Source organism: Papio anubis, chromosome 17 (genome assembly GCF_008728515.1).
Source record: "Papio anubis isolate 15944 chromosome 17, Panubis1.0, whole genome shotgun sequence".
Lineage (NCBI taxonomy): Eukaryota > Metazoa > Chordata > Mammalia > Primates > Cercopithecidae > Papio > Papio anubis.
Window position 1 is genome coordinate 41,974,902 of NC_044992.1, and position 24,477 is coordinate 41,999,378.

General features: G+C 45.5%; 2 protein-coding genes across 3 annotated transcripts in view; one reads left to right on the top strand and one right to left on the bottom strand.

Moving 5' to 3' along the window:
- Positions 1-6,125: 6,125 nt before the first annotated feature.
- ANKRD40 (ankyrin repeat domain 40) lies at positions 6,126-20,756 on the top strand. The gene is made up of 5 exons (XM_003912743.4): positions 6,126-6,510; positions 13,240-13,388; positions 14,083-14,568; positions 16,824-17,005; positions 17,826-20,756. The coding sequence occupies exons 1-5, from the start codon at positions 6,377-6,379 to the stop codon at positions 17,970-17,972; spliced, it is 1,098 nt and encodes a 365-aa protein (XP_003912792.2). The 5' UTR covers positions 6,126-6,376; the 3' UTR covers positions 17,973-20,756.
- A 1,470-nt stretch (positions 20,757-22,226) lies between these two features.
- ABCC3 (ATP binding cassette subfamily C member 3) overlaps positions 22,227-24,477 on the bottom strand; it is a 55,473-nt gene continuing 53,222 nt past the window's right edge. For both annotated transcript variants that reach the window (XM_021929026.2, XM_021929025.2), the window contains one exon: positions 22,227-22,832. In XM_021929026.2, coding sequence (XP_021784718.1) covers positions 22,724-22,832 — 109 coding nt within the window. In that variant the 3' untranslated portion in view covers positions 22,227-22,723. The remainder of the gene's footprint in view (positions 22,833-24,477) is intronic.

Below are 24,477 nucleotides of genomic sequence, written 5' to 3' on the forward strand. Positions count from 1 at the left end.
ATATCAATTTCTTCCCTTAGAATGAAAGGTTTTTTTGTTGTTGTTGTTTGTTTGTATTTGCTTTTTAGGTCAGGTGCCAGCCTGGGTGACAGAACAAGACCCTGTCTCAAAAAAAAAAAAAAAAAGAGGCAGGACCTTTCGGGTGTGATTAGGTCATGAAGGCAGAGACCTCAGGAATGGGATTAGTGCCATTCATAAATGAGGTCCGAGAGAGCTCCTTTGCCCCTTCTGCTATGCCATGTGAGGAAAAAATGAGAAACTGGCAGTCTGCAACCCAGAAGAGGGCCCTCGACAGAACCTGACCATGCTGGTACCATGATCTTGGAATTTCAGCTTCCAGAATTGTGAGAAAAAATTTTCGGTTGCTTATAAGTCACCCAGGTTGTGGTATTTTGTTATAGCACCCCAAATGGACTAAGAAAGTCTGGTGGCTACCTGTATCACTTCACTGCACCTTTCCTCTTCAATGGCACCAGCAAGATTGTGATGGTTAAACCCATTTTATACGTTTCAGCCCTTTCTTTCTTGCCCTTTCTGCAGCATTTGACCCTGTGGATCACACCCTTGTCTCCAAACCCTCCCACTACTTTGCTTTTCCTCCTGCTAGTCTATTAATAGCTGCTCCTCTTTAGTCTCATTTCAGAATTTCTTCTCTTCTGTCCATCATTAAAATGTTGACTATAGATGCTCCTCATCTTACAAAGGGGTTAGATCCCAATACGTCCATCATAGGTTGAAAATGCATTTAATGCACCTAGCCTACAGATACAGTTTGGCTCTGTGTCTCCACCCAAATCTCATCTCAAATTGTAATCTCTATGTGTCCAGGGAGGAACCTGATAGGAGGTGATTGGATAATGGGGGCAGCTCCCCCATGCTGTTCTCGTGATAGTGAGTGAGTTCTCAGGACATCTGATGGTTTAAAAGCGTGGCACTTTCCCTTCGCTCTGTCGCTTTCTCTCCTGCCACCTTGTGAAGGTGTATGGCACCTTGTGCCATAATTGTAAGTTTCCTGAGGCCTCCCCAGCCATGTGGAACTGTAAGCCAATTAAACCTCCTCACTTTATAAATTACCCAGTCTCGGGTAGTTCTTTTTTTTTTTTTTTTTAAACAAAGTCTTGCTCTGTCGCCCAGGTTGGAGTGCAGTGGCACAATCTAGGCTCACTACAACCTCTGCCTCCCAGGTTCAAGTGATTCTTGTGCCTCAGCCTCCTGAGTAGCTGGGATTATGGACTTGCGCCACCACACCTGCCTAATTTTTGTATTTTTTAGTAGAGACAGGGTTTCTCCACGTTGGCCAGGCTGGTCTCGAACTTCTGGCCTCAATTGATCCACCTGCCTTGGCTTCCCAAACTGCTGGGATTATAGGCATGAGCCACTGTGCTCGGCCTTCGGTAGTTCTTAATAGCAGTGTGAAAACAGACTAATATACTTACCAAACATCATAACTTAGCCTAGCCTTAAGTGTGCTGAGAACACTTACATTAGCCTACAGTTGGGCAAAATCATCTAACACAAAACCTATTTTATAATAATGTGTTGAGTATCTCATGTAATTTATTAAATACTGTACTGAAAATGAAAAACAGAATAATTGGTTATACGAAGTAAGGTTTCTACTTACTTTTGCACTTTTGTGTATCACTTTTGCACTGTTGTAAAGTAAAAGAATCCTAACTGCAACCATCATAAGTTGGGAACCATCTGTATTCTTCTGTCTTTGGCTGTCTTCTTTTTAAAAATTATTTATTTACTTACTTATTTTAAGACAGGATCTCACTGTCAGGGTTTCACTGTGTTGTCCAGGCTAGTCTGGAACTCCTGGGCTCAAAGGATCCTCCTGTCTCAGCATCCTGAGTAGCTGGGATAACAGGAACAAACCACCATTCCTGGCTGTCTTCAGCAGTCATGATTAATTGTTAGTTCTTTCTTTGAGACAGTCTTTGTTGTCTAGACTGGAGTGCAGTGGCACGATCTCGCCTCACTGCAACCTCCACCTCCCAGATTCAAGTGATTCTCCTGCCTCAGCCTCCTGCGTAGCTGGGAATACAGGCGTGCACCACCACACCCGGCTTTCTGTATTTTCAGTAGAGACAGGGTTTCGCTGTGTTGGCCAGACTGGTCTTGCACTCCTGACCTCAGATGATCCACCCTCCTCCGCCTCCCAAAGTGCTGGGATTATAGGTGTGAGCCACCGTGCCCGGCAGCAGTCTTCTCTCAGCACTCACACAGACTCCCTTGGGGCTATCTCTTCTATTTCCATGACTTCAGTTAGCACCCTTTGCTGACTGCCAAAATACAAATCACCAGCCCAGATCGCCTTCCTAAATGCAATACCCATTCACGTAACTGTTTACTGGTTTACTGAACATTTAAATGAACATCAGAAGAGAAAGCTCAGGCTCAGAAATTGAACTTGAGTTCAAAGCCTTGCTCCATCACAAACTACCATGTATGGCATTGGGCAAGTTTGTTTGTTTGTTTGTTTTTGAGAAGGAGTCTCACTCTGTTGCCCAGGCTGGAGTGCAATGGCATGATCTCGGCTCACTGAAACCTCCACCTCCTGGGTTCAAGCGATTCCCCTGCCTCAGCCTCCTGAGTAGCTGAGATTACAGGCACCTGCCACCAGGCCCAGCTAATTTTTGTATTTTTAGTAGAGACGGGATTTCGTCATGTTGGCCACGCTGGTCTCAAACTCCTGACCTCAGGTGGTCTGCCCGCCTCAGCCTCCCAAAATGCTGTGATTACAGGTGTGAGCCACTGCGCCTGGCCAGCATTGGGGCAAGTTAATTACCTCGCTAAGCCTCAGATAATAACAATGGTCCTGTTTTACAGAGGGGTTGTTGTGAGGATTAAATGAGATAATCCACATACAGCAGTTCCTGCAGTGCCTGGCAATGAGTTGATAGTAGCAGATAGTAAAGAGTAGTAGTAATTAAAAGGTCCTCGGAAAGCTCAAGTCAGCAGATTCAAAAGTGAATTCATGACCAAACCTCAAACCTTCTCAACATCCTTTGTCTCAAATCTCAATAAATCACACCACCATCTAATCAGCCAGAAACCCGAACATTATCCTTGTTTCTTTTTGTTGTTGTTGTTGAGACGGAGTCTTGCTCTGTCGCCCAGGCTGGAGTGCCGTGGCCGGATCTCAGCTCACTGCAAGCTCCGCCTCCCAGGTTCACGCCATTCTCCCGTCTCAGCCTCCCGAGTAGCTGGGACTACAGGCGCCCGCCACTTCGCCCGGCTAGTTTTTTGTATTTTTTAGTGGAGACGGGGTTTCACCGTGTTAGCCAGGATGGTCTCGATCTCCTGACCTCGTGATCCACCCGTCTCGGCCTCCCAAAGTGCTGGGATTACAGGCTTGAGCCACCGCGCCCGGCCTATCCTTGTTTCTTGACCACCACTGCCCTCCCACTCTGCCAGGTTAAGTTTCCCTAACGTAAACCTTGTTGTAACCCACCTGTGATCCAATGAATGTTTAAGATGTCTAGGCTTTGCACATATCCATTCATTCAATCCATACAACAATCCTGCAAGGTGGGTGCTACTATTATTCCTATTTCACAGGTGCAGAATTTGAGGCACGGGAAAGTTGAGTAACTCATCCAAGATTATATGAGTGGCAAAGCTGGCATACAAACCCAGGCAGTCTGGCATCTATCTCCATGCTCACTACCATTATGCTACGTTGTTTCTATTGTAATGCATAGCACATTCTATTGTTCGCCTTGTCTCCCCTGATAAACTTTTCTTCGAAGTCAAGGACTCTGATTCATTTGCAGCAGCATCCTCAGTGACTAGAACAGTGCCTGGCAAACAGTACATGCTTAATACAGTTCAGTGAATTAGGTAGTTCCCTAGAGACAAGACAGAGTAGAGATAAATGGACGTAGTAATAGAACAGCCAGCAGGTTACATTCAGTTATATCCAGAATCAGAAGTTTTGTTTGTGGATAAAAAAAAAATTTTTTTTATCTGAAGATAATAAACAGAAGACTGAACTCAGAGTAAGTAGAGGTTGAGTTTAAGAAGATCTACTAATATTCATGGATACAGCAGTTGTGTAGGGTACATGCTATAATCCTTTTAAGGAAGGGACATTTGACAAACTCTCATAAAGAGAACTCATAGTCTTCGGGGTGCAGTCATGAACAATTTTTTAAACTGCATTAATATGATTTTTTGAGAGGGACTCTCGCTCTGTCGCCCAGGCTGGAGTGCAGTGGCCGGATCTCAGCTCACTGCAAGCTCCACCTCCCAGGTTTACGCCATTCTCCTGCCTCAGCCTCCCGAGTAGCTGGGACTACAGGCGCCCACTACCTCGCCCGGCTAGTTTTTTGTATTTTTAGTAGAGACGGGGTTTCACCATGTTAGCCAGGATGGTCTCGATCTCCTGACCTTATGATCCGCCCGTCTCGGCCTCCCAAAGTGCTGGAATTACAGGCTTGAGCCACCGCGCCCGGCCCATGAACAATTTTTTAAACTGCATTAATAAGAAAAAACAACAACAACAACAACCAAAAAAAAAAAAAAAACAGTCCAGGCGCGGTGGCTCATACCTGTAATTCCAGCACTTTGGGAGGCCAAGGCTGATGGATCACATGAGGTCAGGAGCTCGAGACCAGTCTGGCCAACATGGTGAAACCCCATCTCTATTAAAAATACAAAAATTAGCCAAGCATGGTAGCAAAGGCCTGTAATCCCAGCTGCTCGGGAGTCTGAGGCAGGAGAATCGCCTGAACCTGGACGTAGAGGTTGCAGTGAGCCGAGATCACGCCACTGCACTCCAGCCTGGGCAACAGAGTAAGACTCTGTCTCAGAAACAAACAAACAAACAAAAACAACACGCCACTACCTACTCCCATGTCACTCAAATTGTGTTGAGGACTCCATTCCAGTGCCATACACATCACTTTCAGATGGAGTATCATGCTGGACGTGAGAATTAAAATTTAAGTTGGGGGAACAAATGAAAATGTAAGCTCAAGCAGGGTTACAATTTGCCGTGGGGGTCAATTTCAGTGTGCAGTCAGTTTATATTCAGCACCACCTGGTGTGCACTGCATACTGTGTAAATTACTGTATTATACTAAACAAACAGACATTGGTTTTTCTTAAACTGTAGCAGGAAAAATGCTTGCTGTGCAGATCCTAGCAGTCCCAAGAGACGGAAATGAAAACTCCATGCCTAAATTTATCCCTTCCTATTTCATCTCTCCCTGTTCAGGCCTTCCTCCCTTCCTCCCCAGGGCTATTTCCTTAATCCTGACCCCATCTGCAAAGTTCCATCCTGTGCCACATCAGAGGATCTCTTTGGGGCACCTGGGCTCAGCAAAACAATATTTCCTTTTTCTCCCACTGGGTATAAAACAGTGCCAACTGAGGCTCTGAGCCTCATTAGATAGATCGGGCAAGATGTCAAGCAAAATGCTGTTTACATGTACACCACAGCTCTTCCCAGAGCACTTGGAATCAGGACCAGGACACCTCCAAAGCCTCTTAAATGTTTTTCCTTTCTTTTCTCCTTATATGGCCTTCATGAAGAGTAACTAATTACAATCTGTAAGCAGTAATCACAGTTCATAAACTGTGAGCACAATATAAATATTTTTCCTGAAAGCCAGGTTAGAAGAAATCCTGTCTAAAATGAGATGTAAAACAACAACAGTTGAATTAAATATTCTAACTGAATTGTCCCCAAGCACTGTCAAAAAGAAGAGTGTAATCTATCTCTGTAATAATGGGCGTATTATAGTAGGATCGTTTTCAGCCCATTTCCCCATCCTGCTGGGCAAGATACAGAAAAGGAGCCAACCAAACAGGGAGAAAATAAACAACAAAAAACCCCCAAATCCCAACAAAAAGAACCCACCAATTATTTTGGATGCCTGGTAAACAGCCTGCACCAGAGGATAAGGCTTTTCTGGCTCTCAACTATGCTTTTTTCTCTTTTCATGTGCCTTGTCCTCCTCCCTTGAAACTGCGGGGTGGGGAGGTCTAAAAATAGTCAATGAATCATGGCAGATAATATTGTGCAGTAGTTACATAAACAGCCAGCCTGGGCGCCTGAGCCTTGGGTCGGAACGGAAAATATCTGGGTCAGGGTTGTCACACTGAATAGGGTCCCCCGGAGCCGGCCTTCGGGAGGCGCGGCCGGGGAGGAGGCCTGGGCCTGCGGGCCGGGAGGTGCAGGGGCGGCCTACGGGAGGGAGCGGAAGCCCCGGGACGGGCGCGGGCAGCGGCGCGAACAGGGCGGGCAAGCTCCACGCTCCCTCCCCATGGCCGGGAGTGGGCCGCGGCGACGGCGGCGGCGCTGACAGGCCCCGGGCGGGGCGGGGCAGGCGGGCCTGGGCGGGGGCCTGGGGCTGAGGGGAAGATGAACGCCCTCCTAGAGCAGAAGGAGCAGCAGGAGAGGCTGCGGGAGGCCGCGGCCTTAGGGGACATTCGGGAGGTGCAGAAACTGGTGGAGAGCGGGGTGGATGTGAACTCCCAAAATGAGGTCAACGGCTGGTAAGTGGGGAGCGGGGGAGGCCTAGGGTCAGGGCAGCCGGTCCGAGGCGTGGGGCAGTCACTCGTGACCTAGGCCCAGAGCTGTCCCCGGACGCCGGGGCTACGGCGAGGCCTGCCACCTCGGGCCTCCGAGATTGTGCCCTCTTGAGGCCAGCCCTGGCCCCCATGCCTCGTGCGGTCAGGAGCGCGTCCTGCCCAAATCCAGGCCCACGTGGTCCACTCGGGGCAGCGCCCGCTGGGACTCTGGTGCCCTACACCCTTCCCCCGCGCCCCCGGCTCACTTGGTCAGAGCGGTGCTGGAGGCTGTGATTCTCAGCGACTAAGCGTTGGAGCTCACCCCAATTCGAGTGTTGAGTTAATTTGCCGTAGGTGCTTCTGGAGAACACATCTTGCAGAGCTAAAAGCATAAGCAACTGATCAAATACGAATTTTATAAACTAGCACGATTTCCTTAGCCAAGACCAGGAAAAAAAAAACAACAACAACACACATTTGCATCACCATTCTGCTTCTCTTTTGTTTCACTGCAACCGAATTGCGGCTGCTGCCTACAGTTGCCTGTTTGAGGGAAGACTCATTTGTTTATCCTATCCAGTGTTTTCTTTCTTTTTCTTTTTTTCTTTTTCTTTCTTTCTTTTCTTTTTTTTTTTTTTTTGAGACAGGACTTGCCCTGTCGCCCAGGTTGGAGTGCAAGGGCACGGTCTCGGCTCACTGCAACTTCTACCTCCCCTGCTCAGGTGACACTCCTGCCACAGCCTCCCAAGTAGCTGGGAATATAGGCGGGCGCTACCACACCTGGCAAATTTTTGTGTGTGTGTGTGGTATTTTTAGTAGAGATGGGGCCAGGTTGGTCTCAAACTCCAGGCCTCAAGTGATCCACCTGCCTCGGCCTCCCAAAGTGCTGGGATTACAGATGTGAGCCTGCCGTACCCGGCCTGTTTTCTTATTACAATTTCAAATACAGAATGTCATCCAAGACTTTAGATGTCTGCCTGCAGATTGAATTCTTCCCAATTAAATAAGGAGTCTTATCTTAAGATGTTGCTGGTGGTCAAAACAAGTTACTGAATGTGACATTATTCCGCCCTCTGTATTTAAAATTTAAAATTTTGATTCAGGTAATGCTTAGCCAGACTATTTTGCTAGCTTAGAGTTGAAGTGAGTTGCACTTTGGGAGGCTGAGGTGGGCAGATGAGGAGGTCAGGAGATCAAGACCATCCGGCCAACATGGTGAAACCCCGTCTCTACTAAAGTACAGAAATTAGCTGGGCATGGGGTGTGCGCCTGTAGTCTCAACTACTTGGGAGGCTGAGGCAGGAGAATCACTTGAACCTGGGAGATGGAGGTTGCAGTGAGCTGAGATTGCACCACTGTACTCCAGCCTGGGCGACAGAGTAAGACTCCACCTCAACAACAACAAAAAAAAGTGAGTTTACATTTTTTTTTTTTAAGTGGAATCATCCATATTGGAACTGAAAGGGGCAATGGAGAGAGGATCAACCCCAGAGAATAACTTGCCCTAGGCCACATAACTATTAATATGATAGTACCAGAACCATGGTTTCCAGACTACCTCAAAAGTCTATCTACCTGGGCCTGGCGCGGTGGCTCACGCCGGTAATCCCAGCACTTTGGGAGGCCGAGGTGGGCAGATCACGAGGTCAGGAGTTCGAGACCATTCTGGCCAACATGGTGAAACCCCGTCTCTACTAAAACTACAAAAATTATCTGGGGGTGGCGGCACGTGCCTGTAATCCCAGCTACTTGGGATGCTTCGGCAGGAGAATCACTTGAACCAGGGAGTCGGAGGGTGCAGTGAGCCAAGATCACACCACTGCACTCCAGCCTGGCGACAGAACGAGACTTTGTCTCAAAAAAAAAAAAAAAAAATTCTGTCTACCTGGCAGGACCTGGTGGCTCACGCCTGTAATCCCAGCACTTTGGAAGGCCAAGGCAGGAGGATCACTGGAGCCCATAAGTTTGAGACCAGCCTGGGCAACATAGCGAGACCCCAGTCTCAAAAAAAGAAATTGTCTACCTAATTTCCCTAAAGAAAGCAGCCTAGATAGCTGACCAGAAAGCCAGGAAACAGAGGATACTACCTTTTTGTTCTGTTTTGTTTACAGGTGTTTGCAAACTTGCTGTTGTGTATGTATCTTTTCTGAGCATTGCTCTGGTTCAAAGCTGTGAATTACCGTTTTGGCACTGGGAGGCGGTGTTGTGTAGAAGGAGCCTGGTCTTTCCTGCAGGGTCTTCTCCATTCCTGCCTAGACGGGACTTTGCCCATTGCTTCATTTTCTACTTGTTCCAGAAGAGTATTGTGAGCCCTTAATGAGATGAAGCATAAAATAAATAGATAACGTTTATCTCGGCTCACTGCAAGCTCCACCTCCTGGGTTCATGCCATTCTCCTGCCTCGGCCTCCCAAGTAGCTGGGACTACAGGCATCTGCCACCACGCCCTGCTAATTTTTTGTATTTTTAGTAGAGATGGGTTTTCACCCTGTTAGCCAGGATGTTCTCCATTCCTGACCTTGTGATCAGCACGCCTCAGCCTGCCAAAGTGCTGGGATTACAGGCGTGAGCCCCTGTGCCTGGCCAGCACAGATGGGGTTCTAAGTGTTTTATGTGTGTTAGCTTGTTCACCACTACCTGGGGACATAGTTACTGTTCTCTCCATTTACAGATGAAGAAACTGAGGCCCAGAAAGAGTAAGTCATTTCCTCACTTTGCGCAGTGCCCCTTCCCAAGGTCATGGGATTGACAGTAACTAGTGGAGCCAGAAAACGAACCTGGTATCTGATTCCAGACCTACCCTCCTAAACACAATGTCTGCCCCATAGTAGGTGTTTAGTAAAGTGAAGCTGAGGTAGCCTGAAGAGCCTTCTTATAGGTTTTGTGTGTTTTTTTTTTTTTTTTTGAGATGGAGTTTCACTCTTGTCACCCAGGCTGGAGTGCAATGCGTGATTTTGGCTCACTGCACCCTCCGCCTCCCGGGTTCAAGCGATTCTCCTGCCTCATCCTCCTGAGTAACTGGGATTACAGGTGTGTGCCACCATGCCTGGCTAATTTTTTGTATTTTTAGTGGAAATGGGGTTTCACCATGTTAGCCAAGCTGGTCTCGAACTCCTGACCTCAGGTGATCCGCCCGCCTTGGCTTCCCAAAGTGCTGGGATTATAGGCGTGAGCCACCGCGCCCGTCCTTTTGTAGATTTAATTGGAGGAATTGTCTAATAGGCCTGTCAAATTCAACATATCCAAGATTGAATTCCAAGTCTCGCCTCATCCCTCTACCACCTCAAGCCTGCTCCTCTGAGTCCTCAGCCTCTCAGGGGTGCTCAGGCCAGAACGCTTGGCACCCTGCTTGCCTCCTGCTTGCCTCCTGTCTTTCACAGCTGACATTCAGTCAGCCAATTCTATGAGCTTCACCTTCAGATACAGTCAGAATCTGACTACTTCTCACTAACCCTACTACTACGCCTCTGGTACACCATTGTTTCTCTCGCCTGGATTATTGCAATAGCTTCCTAACTAGTGTCCTTGCTCCTCAGCTGATATTAAACAGTCTTCTTAACTAACACAGTAGTCAGAGGGATCCTGACTTAAAACATAAGTCAGATCATTTCACTCTTCTCAAAAATGGCTCCTATCTCACTCAGTAAAAGCCTACAGGGTCCTACAATTTCTACTTCCTGTTCCCACATCTTCCCTCCTTACCTCTGTGCTAATCTCATGGGATTTGCCCTTCTGCTTACCTTTTTCCCCTGGCCTCCTTGCTTTCCCTGGAATACCAGATAGTCCTGATTCAAGATCTTTGTGTTTTTTTGTCGTCCCACTCTCTTAAATGCTTTCCCTCTAGATATCACATGGTTTGCTTCCTCACCGCCTTCAGATTTTAGTTTAGATGTCACCTTCTTGGCAAGGCTTTTCCTGGGCCCTCAATTTAAAGTTGCACAACCTCTGGCATTCCCTAATGCCTTTCCTTGCTTTACTATTGCTGTCACACTTCATCACCACCTAGCGTACTGCATGCTTTGCTTATTTATTTGCTGATGTCTGTTTCCTCTTCTGTAAAATGGGGGGAATGTTGACAATAGTATTACCTCATGGGTTTAGAGGATTAAATAAGTTAATACATGTAATGCCTTTAGAACAATGTCCAACATGTGAAGCGTTATACCTGTGTTAGCTATTGTTGTTATTTTCTTATTATGAAGCAATGTGCTGGGTAATGGAAAATAAGGTTACCCTCAAAAAACGTACTCTCTTGCATTGCCAAGCAGAATGGTGACTGCTTTCATTCTTAGTTGATCAGTAACCACAATTTCAGCACCAGTGAGTGATGCCCGGTTGATGAATGACACCCAATACCTCAGGTCTGAAATAGTTTCCAACACTAATAAGATATTCTGACTGCAAATATAAAGCTTAAGGAGTTGAAGTTCAAAGATAGAGTAATCTATCAATTAGATTGATCACTAGTCATTCCCCCACATCAGTTGTAATTCAAGTGTCATGCATACCCCTTGGTTTTAAGGACCAAGGATAATGCTTCATGAAGAACTTGAAAATATTACCTGGCTGCAGGGACTCTGAGTTATGGCTGCCCAGAGCCACACAGCTCTGGACTGTAAATGATGATGACTAAGGCACAGGGCTGTGGGGGCCATGCTATGTTGACTTAACACTGCTTTACATGGGTGGTAGTTTAGCAAGTTGGTTTGTCCCAGAGTCTCTCAGACCCACTGGTAGTAAATTACCTCCTTTACACTCAAGCTTGCCATGAACAAGTGATCTACTACTAGCAAGTGAGCATTTTATTTCCAAAAGGGAGCATCTTTTTCTCATCATGCTTCATTCATTTTTGAGGGCTCACTTATCATTATAATTGCTCACTTTTTAAGCCTGTGCCACAGACATCCACACACAAACACACTCAAGGCTGCAGTTTGCCCAGAATCAAGGATAGATTAGATCCTTCTACTTCAAGCAAGGTCCACCTTATCCTTAGTTTACTCAGTCGGTACATTTTTTTTTTTTTTTGAGACAGAGTCTTGCTGTGTTGCCCAGGCTGGAGTGCAGTGGCGCAATCTTGGCTCACTGCAGCCTTTGCCTCTTGGGTTCAAGCAATTCTCCTGCCTCAGCCTCCCCAGTAGCTGGGATTACAGACATGCACCGTCACGCTAATTTTTGGATTTTTAGTAGAGACGGGGTTTCACCCTGTTGGGCAGGCTGGTGTCAAACTCCTGACCTCAAGTAATCCGCCTGCCTTGGCCTCCCTAAGTGCTGGGATTACAGGTGTGAGCCACCGTGCCTGGCCCATTCAGTAAATATTAACTAAGCATGTATATGTGCCAAGCAAACACTTCCTTGCCTTCAGGGAGCTTGATCAAGACTCTTTTCTCCCAAACTTAACAAGACTCTTACTTTTCCCAAATTAGTAATAATTTTGTCATTGCATCATGAAATACACCTTAAAGGAACCTGGATAATCTAATTCTAATGAACCATAATGTAGAATGTCACTCTGAGACATCAGTGGAATTGCTCCCAGCCAGCCAGACATGCTAACTTTCTGTGAGTTACTAAAGCTAAGCCCAGGGCAAATCAGCTTTTTCCTAGAACCATATAAACTTTCCAGATAATTATACTTCCCAGGTTAGTGAACTAACCTTCACTATTGAACATTTGTTCCAAGCTTCATTTCTGTATTTGGCTATAAGAGCTCTGAAGATATTTATCTCAGTTCAATTAGAGAGTTGGTGAAATAAGACATTTCAAAACACAGGGGCGAGAAGTATTTTCCTTCCGTAATATACATTCAGCTTTGGCACCTAGGGATGGATTTAGTTGCTCTGAATCTTTCATTTCTGTTAAGATGGAGTTTTGCCTGCATGCTAATTATGTTTCTGTATAGTATGAAAATAGTAGCCCTTCAGAGTGTACAGAATTGCTTCCTCTGTGTACAATATTGAGTGATTAGTTTTACTTAAATGAGTCTGATATGTTAGAAGAGCCTGTTCTTGAAGAATTTTGGTTGTTGATATATATTTTTTAAGTACCTCAGGAATTAAAGTATATGTGCAATGCCTTATGTTTACGCAGATGAGGATATGTTTGTAGCCTTCTGGAGAGAACTAAAGAAGCCAACTTTTTAAAAATGGAAATTTGGAAATCCTTTGTGTGTGTGTTAAGGAAAGAAAAGTAAGAAGGAAAAAGAAAGTGAGCAACTGGGATTCAGACAAGAATATCTGCTGTCATAATAATAATTTAAGTGACAGAGTAAGCTGCTGATAGGAGATAGTTATTAGCCTGATAATATTGAATCTTCAGGTGGCATATGAAGTGAGTTTCCATAGTCCCTGAAAAGGAATATAGCAATATAAAAATATGTTTCAGAGACTGAGATGATCTAATGAGCGATACTCATAGAGTATACTCCACGTTACCATTGGAGTTAGCCAGCCAGTGAGCTTACCTCCTGGAGGCTATTGAAATTAAAACTCCTAGGTTAAGTTAGTTTTTCTCAGGAACCAGAAATGAGATTTAAAAACAAAATTTAAGCATATTAAATATTTTGATCATCTTCTTTGTGAAAAGTTGAGATTACCAGCCCGGTTACCTGGTTCTAGCTGAACTCTAACAGGCTTGTGTATACATTATTTACTAATGTTTAGAATCTGAAATCCCAAATCACTTCTCCTCTTTTTCATTCTTTTCTTTGGAACAGGACTTGTTTACACTGGGCATGTAAACGAAACCATGGTCAGGTGGTCTCTTACCTGTTAAAATCAGGAGCTGACAAAGAAATTCTTACCACAAAAGGAGAAATGCCAGTCCAGTTAACATCAAGGAGAGAAATCAGGAAGATTATGGGAGGTGAGTCTGTGTTTGGGGGGAACTTTTGATTTCGTTAGACTCATTGAAGACTTGTGGTATTATTGGCTACATTCTTAATGCTGGTCAAACAACTGTTCTATTTTTTTTCTTTCTTCCTTTTTTTTTTTTTTTGAGACAGAGTTTAGCTCTTGTTGCCCAGGCTGGAGTGCAGTGGCATGATGTCGGCTCACCACAACCTCTGCCTCCCAGGTTCAAGTGATTCTCCTGCGTCAGCCTCCCGAGTAGCTAGGATTACAGGCATGTGCCATCACATCCAGCTAATTTTGTATTTTTATTAGAGACGGGGTTTCACCATGTTGGTCAGGCTGATCTCGAACTCCCGACCTCAGGCGATCCGCCCACCTCGGCCTCCCAAAGTGCTGGGATTGCAGGTGTGAGACACTGCTCCCAGCAACTGTTCTATTTCTAAAAGCAAATTACTATGCCAAGGTAGTAATTCCAGGTTGTTTCTGGGGAGGTCAGCATTGTAAGGTTTTATTTTTTTATTTGTAAAATTTAAGATAATGATGAACATGGTAATCATAAACCTAATGAAATATTCTTTTTTCTTCTGACCTGCAGAGGCAGTAAGCACTGACCAATGTCACATACCAAAAGACACCACTTCCAAAAGACACCTTTTTTTGGTAATTTTGAAAGGACTGTGTAAATGTTCTGTTTTCTTCTTTTTAAGTGGAAGAAGATGATGATGATGATGACAACCTCCCCCAGCTGAAGAAGGAGTCAGAACTGCCCTTTGTTCCCAACTATTTGGCCAACCCAGCCTTCCCTTTTATCTACACACCCACAGCAGAGGATTCAGCCCCGATGCAGAATGGGGGTCCCTCCACACCCCCTGCATCACCCCCTGCAGATGGCTCACCTCCATTGCTTCCCCCTGGGGAACCTCCCCTGTTAGGGGCCTTTCCCCGGGACCACACCTCTTTGGCACTAGTTCAGAATGGTGATGTGTCAGCCCCCTCTGCCATACTCAGAACACCAGAAAGCACAAAACCAGGTCCTGTTTGTCAGCCACCAGTGAGTCAGAGCCGCTCCCTGTTTTCTTCTGTCCCGTCCAAGCCACCAGTGTCTCTGGAGCCTCAAAATGGGGCATATGCAGGACCAGCGCCAGCATTCCAGCCATTTTTCTTCACTGGAGCATTTCCATTTAATATGCAAGGTAACCCCTCATCAGCAAACAGCCTCTGCAACAGGGGAGTTGGTGTCCCGAGAGGTGGGATTTAATGAGGTATTTTGGGTATAATTACAAACTTACAGGAATGTTACATGACTAGTATAAGGAACTCCCTTTACTCAAATTCACAAATTGTTTACCTTTTGCCCTTTTACCCTGATACCGTTCAGTATTCTTTCCATTATATCTTTCCTAAGAACAAGGATATTCTCTTTTATTTGTTTATTTATTTTTGAGACGTAGTTTCACCCTGTCACCCAGGCTGGAGTGCAGTGGTATGATCTTGGCTCACTGCAACCTCCACCTCCCAGGTTCAAGCAATTCTTCTGCCTCAGCCTCCCAAGTAGCTGGGATTACAGGAGCATACCACCACACCTGGCTAATTTTTTTTTTTTTTTTTTTTTAGTAGAGATGGGGTTTCACCATGTTGGCCAGGCTGGTCTCAAACTCCTGACCTTAAGTGATCCGCCTCCCTCAGCCTCCCAAAGTGCTGTGATTATAGGTGTGAATCACCGCACCCAGCCAGGTATTCTCTTATGTAATTACAGTACAAATGACCAAATTTGAGAAATGTAATCTTGAGGTAATGCTGTTCTGTAATCCATAGTCCATGTTTAAATTTTGTCAATTGTCTCAACCAATGCCTTTTATATTCCGTCATCTATTATACGTACTGTCTGTACTATTACAGAAATAGTACTATCTGTACTATTGATACCTATCTGGACTCTCTGTACTCCTCTGCCCCCTGCGCCCTGCCCAGGATCGTATGTTGCCTGTAGTTATCATGTCGTTTTAGTTTCCTTTAATCTGGAATCTTTACCCTTTATCATTTTTGATCTTGATCTTTTTGAAGAGTCCAGGCCAATTATTTTTGTGGGATACGATTTTCAATCATTCTTTCTCTACTTATTAGTTGGTATTTTACTGTAAAGAAGGGCTTTCCCTTCTCTTTCATTAATATCAGTATTGACACATATATCTGTATTTTATTCAGTGGGTTATAATCTGTTACTATCAATTTTCAGTTATTCAGGTTATCCCAGATTTGGCCAGTGGGAGCCCCTTCAAGCTGGTTCTTATGTCCCTTGCAGGTGTCTTCATTGTTCTTGGAGCACTGCCTTACTTTCTGGTGCAGCAAGATGTTCCAGGCTCATAGCATAACTTTTCCTCCTCCCACCCTGGAGTCAGTCATTTCTCCAAGAAGCCCTGGTTCTTTTTAGTGGAGAATGGTATTTAGGACACACAGCAAATTTGCCTCCCACTTGGGCCCACCAAGAATGGTATTTAGACACCAGGATGTGGGCACTAGGTGTCCTCATTGCTACAGGTATATCATTTCTTCTAGGCCTGCTAAGAGGACATAGCCAGGAAAGATATCCATATTTCTCTATCAGTGTATATCTTTTTGAGAGTATTAAAAACCACAAGTTCATCCTGATTCTTCCAAATCCAGTCAAATACCACAGGGTACAGCTAGTCTTACTTTTCCTTTTTTTCCTAGAAGTAACTCTCTCACTTCCTGTTTTTGAGGAGTTACTACTATAGGTGCTAACAGTGACCTGGGGTGCCACAAGGGATTCATATACAGGGAACAAAGCAGAACTGCCAAATGTCCAGGGTGCTTGACTTGGGCTGTCTTGGCAGCCAGGTTCAGAATAAAGGAGCAGATTGCTTAGTTCCAAGACCTGTGAATAATAAGACCCCTTCCTCATGAAGGTGCCACATTCACATCAAGTTATACTTTAGCTTTTATTAGTAGCTTGTCATTTGGCTCTTTTACTGTCTTTTTTGCAAGGAGTTTCATATTTTACAAATACCTTTAGGTCCATAATTGTTCAATCTTTTTAGGGTAACTCACATCCTGCCCATGCCTTCTTTCCAACCTTCTTCCCCCTTCCCCTGTTCATGTATAGTTTGATACCCAAACCTGTTCTTAAGACTTTGCCTCCTTAGCTCCAATGGCAGAAGTAAATTATCCTTCTACACAGCTGGAATGGCTGCCCCTGCCTTGCTCTTACTTTGTGAACCATAGCCTAAAAGTATGGACAACAATGCAGGAAACTGCTCCAGCAGAGCCAGAACTGGGCCTGAGCAAACCCTGCTGGTTACACTTGGTTTTCCCACCAAACAGGTCTGTTTGGCATGATTAAGTGTAACCATCTTCTGGAAAAGATCTTAAATAACAGGGGCTGTGCTGTGCCAGAACTATTCACTAACATTTCTCCTTTTTTTTCTAGAGCTGGTACTCAAGGTGAGAATTCAGAACCCATCTCTTCGAGAAAATGATTTCATTGAAATTGAACTGGACCGACAGGAGCTCACCTACCAAGAGTTGCTCAGAGTGTGTTGCTGCGAGCTGGGTGTTAATCCAGATCAAGTGGAGAAGATCAGAAAGTTACCCAACACTCTGTTAAGAAAGGTAAGAAAAGTCTGTTAAGCATGAATGGCTGCTTTTTGCATTTGGAAAATACCTAGCTCCCTCCTTGGTTATATGAGTTAGTTGAGGAAATAAACAGAGAATAGAAAAGGAGCAAAGAATGATTTTCCAAATGTAATCATTTCCTTCTACTAAGTCTATAGAGACGCTGGCTTTTTTTTTTTTTTTGGCAAGTCAAGTGAAGCAGTGGGGTGGAGAAGGAACAAAGACATCTGTAACTGGTGTTTGGCCAGTTACATTCTTACAAACTAGTTGGAAACACCTTTGCATTCAGATCAGCCAACAGTGGCATTTTTGGAAGTTGATACCAGAGATAATTTTCTGAATTATCATTCACGTGTTCCTATTTTCGGTTTCTTTAGTGATCTGTAAGGATTAACTTAGTACACTACTAGATGTGCCTTCTGTTTTACAAGTGAAGAACCAAGTTCAGTTACAGAGCAAATCCACATAGATGCATGTGTGGTCCTTCATACATCTCTGGGTTTTTGAACATCAGGTTTCTGGCTTCTCAGGGCACCCGGGAAACTGATCTGTGCATTGCCTGTCCCTTTGCATAGCCTCTCCCTTCGCAGTGTGTGCTCATGCTGTCACAGCTGCTGAGCTGTTTTTAAGGGCTTCCACTTTGCAACCCAATCAGCCTGGGGCCTTAGTTGCACTATCACTGACTTAGCCTGCCACAGGGATTTTTTTTTTTTCTTCCAAGTTTTGAAATGAGACAAGATACTGGTATCAATACAGTGCACCAAACATATGGAGACAAGTGGCTCCTGTTAATCTGTTTAACATATTTTTGTTTTAGGACAAGGATGTTGCTCGACTCCAAGATTTCCAGGAGCTGGAACTGGTTCTGATGATAAGTGAAAATAATTTTCTGTTCAGAAATGCTGCATCCACACTGACTGAAAGGCCTTGTTATAACAGGAGAGCTTCAAAACTGACTTACTAATGCAGCAGGGACTTTTATCACTGAGTATTATGACAGTGTGCGTCACCTCTGGGCCAAGGACAAGCCATTGATCTAAATGCCTCGGATGCCCGGGAGGGCCTCTGGTGCCACTGCGTAGTATATACTAACATCATTCTGCCAAGGTAGGAAGCCCCTGACCCCCAAGCAGCGGTGCCACTCTTCCAAGCCTCTTGGTGCACAATAAACCTATTGCTTGAAGCTTTGAACAGCTGAGAAGTGGTCTGGAGAGGCAGAAGCTGAAGGTTCTGTATCCAGTGTGTTTTATGTTCAGAATGTAAGAGAGTTGTCTAAGCAGAAGCTGAGAGAGAGCGGAGCCTATTTCTAGCCACTCCTGTTGACAGTGCACCTGAAGGGCCAGGATGTGTTTTTCTTGGTGTTGCATGCTCACAACTCTCCTGACATTGGGAACTTATGAGGGAGGAAGACTGGGGAAAGCACAGATACTGGACAGATGGATTCTAGTGTGATTTGTGACTGTGAGGTTTCCTATAACATATTTATAAATGTTACTCAGGTTAAAAGTATTTAAGAATACAGTTACCTAATTGTAAATATGCTGTTAACCAAAAGAGCTTTCCCTCCCTCACTTTTTCCTTTGTAAACACTCATGACTGCTTCTCTGTTTCTCGAGTCATCTCTGCATTGACTCCCCTTCGTGGTCACTAGAGGGCTCTCTGATGCCTTCTAAAAGAGCAACTGCTTTTTTACAATGCCCCCCACCCCCACCCCCACCCCTCCCATAGAGACAGAGTCTCACTATGTGGCCCAGGCTCGTCTCAAACTTCTGGCCTCAAGTGATCCTCCCGTCCTTGGCCTCCCAAAGTGCTGGGATTACAGGTGTGAGCCACTGCACCCAGCCCACTTTTTTTACTCTGAAGTGATTCCAGTCATCTGTGTGTGTAACTGCATCCTATGAGAAGAGCACAAATATTGCTGTTCCATGTTCTCCACTTTCATTTTCCACTACAAATGAAAAGCAATTTTTGAGACTGAATCTGTTGCTATTTTAAAGGTTATTGTGGGAAACTGAGCTAAAGGAGTTAGCATCTTTATTTTTGTATCAAAGATAAAGGTTATTTTGAAACTATTAGGATTTTTACACAATTCTGAAATCTGTTGCTTTTGTAAACAAATTGTTTGATCTTAGTGATCCCCTTACTACTACCACCAATTCACTTCACAAAGTCAGTTATGAGTTGACCAGACTTTGTTCTGAAAAACAGAAACAAAACACCTGATTAAACTCTTGAGTATGGCATAGGAATTTTTTAAAAGAATGCATTCAAGGATTCTTTTCCTTTCCTTCAGTGTCATTAATGTTAAAAGAGCAGCCACTGTTTTGTTGAAACAAACAGCTAAACTTCAGAAATAAGAACTAGCACACTTAGACAAACAGGAGAGCAGGGGTTTGAAGCCAGCTGTGGAAGAGCATCCCTGCTGTCTTAAGAAGCTTTTTCCCCATAGTGCCTATAGTTTCCAAAGAAACTCAACTTCCTAACTGTGTTAACTTAATTTTATTAGAACACTACAGTTGAGTGAGAACGTGCAGAAGATGTCAACGGAAGAGAATGTTGTGCTAAGATAATGGCCTCCTGCTGCTGCCTAAATGCTGAAATGAGGTTGAGATGTTTTTCAAGGCTAACTTCACGGAATCACTCTGTTTAGTGACTTAATTGTATCCCACCAATTACTGCTGGTGACTTACTCACCCTTGTACAGTGTTTGCATAGCAGAGTGAAGTTTACTTATTACCCTCTTTCTCTTCAGTGCTTTAAAGAAGAAACCTTCCTTGTGTGTGTTTTTTTTGTTTTTTGTTTTTTGTTTGTTTGAGACGGAATCTCGCTTTGTTGCCCAGGCTGAAGTGCAGTGGCATAATCTCAGCTCATTAAAACCTCCGCCTCCCGGGTTCAAGCGATTCTCCTGCCTGAGCCTCCCAAGTAGCTGGGATTGCAAGCATGTGCCACCATGCCTGGCTAATTTCTGTATTTTAGTAGAGACAAGGTTTCACCATGTTGGCCAGGCCAGTCTCGGACTCCTGGCCTCAAGTGATCCACCTGCCTTGGCCTCCCAAAGTGCTCTGATTACAGGTGTGAGCCAGGGCGCCCAGCCCCTCCCTTGTGTTTCAACCAATCGGAAGTGAATTTAACTAGATGTAGTAACCTTTTTTTTCTTTGCTTCTAAAAAAGTTACAGTTTACTGATAAAGTTAAGTCTGGTTCTATCCTAGATGAAATAAATTCAATATTAATTCATGTCTAAGTTACTTGGGTTAAAACACTTTCAGCCACCCAGATTAATTAAAGTGGAGCAGTGAAGGCCCCTGGCTGGGAGATGGCCTCCAGAGGAGCAGCTGCAGGGCATGTTCTAGGCTTAGCGACAGAGGCAAGCAAGGGACTGGTGTCTCCGGTGAGAGGTGGGTTTGATGTGTCTCTGCCCTATGCTGGTCTCTCTTCTCCTTTATAAAATCCTCTGTGGTCAACTGACTCCTGCGTATCGCAGTAGAATAAGACTGCACAGTTGCTGGTAGGTGAGTTTAAAGTCTTAATCTATGCATTCAGAGAAATATTTTTATATGCTTTGTGTAATTTATAACAAGGATTTTTTTTTTAGCTTTGTTAACTGTGAATTCACCCCTCCTCCCCCACTGCATATTTAAAGCATGTGTTCACAGTGTGTAAACATTCACTGAAGATTTTTTCTTTGTGCATTGCTGACTGTTCAAACATAACAAGTATTATTAAAATTAAATATTAACTGACCGACCTATACGCCTTCGTTTTGGCTTCCTAAACAGCACTATAGTTCTAATCATAGGGGGTTCAAATTGTTGGACAGTCCCAGAGACCAGGCGCTCTGGAGGAAGATTAGAAGGGCCCTCTCCTCCACCTGAGCCTCCTCCACATCCCGCTCATACATCCCGCTCATATCCTGTCAGTAGCACCTGGGGACGGATATTTTGTGCGGTGTCTTTCCTTCCAGTTCACAGCAGTCGGCTTCATTTCCCTGGAGTAGCTGAGCCAGTTAGATGGAGGTCATCCCTTATTAACCACATTTTTTGATTATCCTATTTACTTTACCCAACTGAGCCTCTCCTTTGGGTTGTCAGCACCTGTCAGGGCCTCAATGAGCTCAGAAGCAAATCCCAAGACAGGAGAGGAAACACAGCCTTACACTTCCAGATCTTTAGCTGAGAATGATGCTGAATGAGTCTGCTTTTCTGTTGGTTCAGGCCAGCTAGCACCTCACAAAGCAGACGTCAAGCCAAATTGGCCTAATAAATCAGAGAGCATAGCAGAGACCTTTTCTTAGCACCACGGAGAGGCAGAATAATTTGGGCATTTGTGCTTTCATACTTGCTTTATCACAGGGATGGAAGTCATCTTCCATATACTCATAAACATCCTGGGCAGAAACAGCCTGCCAAAAAAATGCGATTAACCTTTAACAAATGGTCCTGCAGTACAAGCTGACCCAGAGCATATAGAAAAAACCAATCAGAGGATCCACCTCCATCTGTATCTACTGCAAACCATTTAGGGTTGGGGAGAAAACCACCATCACCCACACCCACTCACATCCTACCAAGACAAAGTTAGGGGAAATGAGAGCGAGACAAGAGACCAGAACACTTAGGAACAAGGAGAAGAGATCCATTCCAAATAGAAGGCCTGTGCCAGGCGGACTCTGACCTACAGAAAAGGAACTCTTTGTTGGCTTGCTCAAGAAAACAAATTTAATTCACCCCTCACATCTTGTCTGCCAACCTGGGACTGTGGGTGGCTTCTCTCTGGGCAGGAGGTGGCCTCTCAGCTTCTTTGTGCTCACACATTCAGCTTTGGCTGGACTGAGGAAAATGAATGACTTGGAGGCCTCACCGGTTATAAGCAAGGAAGTAAAGCATCATGTACTTCTTAGTCCCTAGAGAAACAGGCGTAGAGGGCTGAGGGATGACATGAACGTGGAGGTGTTCAGAGCAGCTTTCCCGAGAGGCCCCAGGTCAGATTTCAGGGCCTTTCTCACCTTTTACAATATCTGCACAGCAGAGCAGGAACTACTGGCAATTACCCAGGGAATTTTGGCCGTGAAGGCAATATTTGAAGCCAAGAGCTCTTGGGTCTGAAGTTCAGGTAACTACAACCATGTACATGTGTAGAAAATCTTCCTCTTGGCCTCCTGCAAAGATCCTAATCCCCAAACCTTGTGAACAAGCACAAAAAGACTAGTGTGTATATATTGTTGACCATGTCGTTTTATTCATCAGTACTCCATTTTTAATGGATTCAGGCAGCAGTCCCCAGAGGACAGGACGGAATTCCTAGGGGTGGCCTGGCCCAGCCACAGTCTTCTATTCCAGGAGGAAAAAGCTTTTTATTAAAAAACAGAAACTAAACTTTAGAAAATATGAAAAATCAGAGGGAGAACAGAGGTCATTTCATGAAATCGTTATTTGAAAACAGTGTAGTGTGCAAATAATACTCGTTTGGGAATCAGGAGACTGGGGACTAGTCTAACTGTCTCAAACTAGCTGTGACCTTAGGCATGTCATTTACCTCTTAGGGCTCGTTTCGTCATCTAAAGCATTCAGCACAGTTACTCTGTGAGGCTTTACAGGTGCAAAATCTTAAGGTGCCCCCAATGTTTGCCATCAAGTCCATTCTGTGGACATATTTGGTGTCATTTCCTTCCTGATGAAAACCAGGAAAGGCCAGGAGGAAATCCCAGGAATATATTTTAGGCAAGTCCAGCATCTCTGGCCATCCCGTAGAAGATGCCTCTAGCTGCAATGAGGTTGGCTGGAGAATCAAATTCAGCTACTACTCCTTTGTCCAGGACCAGGACCCTAGTCAAAAAAGAGAGAAGTGGTCAGGTTTCCATCAGCCCTGACCTGGTCACATCGTCTAATCCTGCTCTTCTGGGTACTTGCTCAGGCCCACAGTGACATGCCAACCCACCCAGCACAGCCGCCGCACCACATGTGCACGCTTGCAAGGCCGGTTATTTTAGCCATTCTGTTAGTTCTGGCAAGTGAAGCGGTTTCTGGGATCAAACACCAGGTCCTATTCATCTCTGCTAGTTGGGGCTCTGAAAACCTTCCCTAATGAGCCCTTCCCCTTGCCGGGGTCACAGGACTTCAGCAGGCTGTGCGCAGGGAGCCACGGGCCTGTGCGCTGGGCTCTGTGCACATCCATCTGCTTTGTGTCGGCTCAGAAAAGCACACAGCAGGAAACCAGCTGCAGCAAGGCTGACACTGGAATCTGGGCCTTGGGCTGCAAATCTGGCGGCGGCGGCGGCAGCGGCGGCTGCTGCTGCTGCTGCTGCTGCTGCTCGGTGGGTCTCCAGCTCACACACAAATAGCCAGGCCTGGGCCCGGGGTTAGAATCTCCCACCAACCACTCACCGGGTGCACCTGGTACAAGGCCAGTGGGCTGGCTCCACCAGGGTATGGCAGGAGGGGAAAGGGCTCTCCCCAGCCTGGAGAAGTGCTCCTCCATGGGAGGGGGCTGACTGCATTCTGATTCTCAGCCTACTGGGCTCTCCCACATGTGTCCTGAGAAGGACTGTGTCTGTGACATCACTGCCTGGCCACTGCCCCCCAATCCCAACCCCAATCCAAAATCAAGGTCTTCAGTGGCTTTTGATTGCTCTTGGGTAAGGACTGAATGCTCTTCCATGGTCCTCAAAGTGCAGCACAGTGCGGCCTGTTCTCCACCCCCATCTTGGTTCTACTGCCTCCCTCCCATGCACTCCAGCCTCCGGTACCCTCCTGCCTTGGGGCGTGTGTTGTATCCTTTGCCTGCAATTTTCAGCTCGCTCCCTACCTTGTTGCCTCACCTCCATCCTCCAACTCATTCTTTCAGGCTTGGCTGGTGCATCCCTTCCTTAGAGGAGAAAGTGCACTGGCCACCCTGTGTGGATAGCCTTTTTCTGGCCTGCACACACAGGCCTTTGCTTCCTTCCTGTGGGTCCTATTTACACGTCATTATTTGATTAATTTCTGCTTGTTCCACTAGAATGAATGAACTCCCAACCTCCAAGGTCGCTCCAAGCTCCCCACCCTAGGGCTGCTGGTGAATGAAACAGTTTTGGTTAGGCCTGGGAACAGGTCCTCTGAGGCCAGCCCTGTCCCTCCTCCAAACCCAGGGCTCAGCACTTGCTGCCCACCCTCCCTTCTTCCAGTGGGGTCCTAAATGGGAGTAGCGGGTAAGGGTAGGAGAGGGATGGAACAGACAGAGGGTAGCATCAGGCATTCTCAGCTTGGCTCCCAAGACACTGCTGGCTACATGGGGGCACTTCCAAGAGAGACAAGATCTGACCCATTGCCCTGTCCATGGCACCCTCCCCACCCCACCATCCTGCAAGTGTTTCTTGAGTAAATGAAGGCCTGTTGGGTTATTCCCACTATACTCCTTCAAAAGAAACTTCTCTGAGCCTCCTGCCTCCTCTTCCCTTCTAGTTTCTAGGGAGCGCAGCCTGCCAGGCCAGGG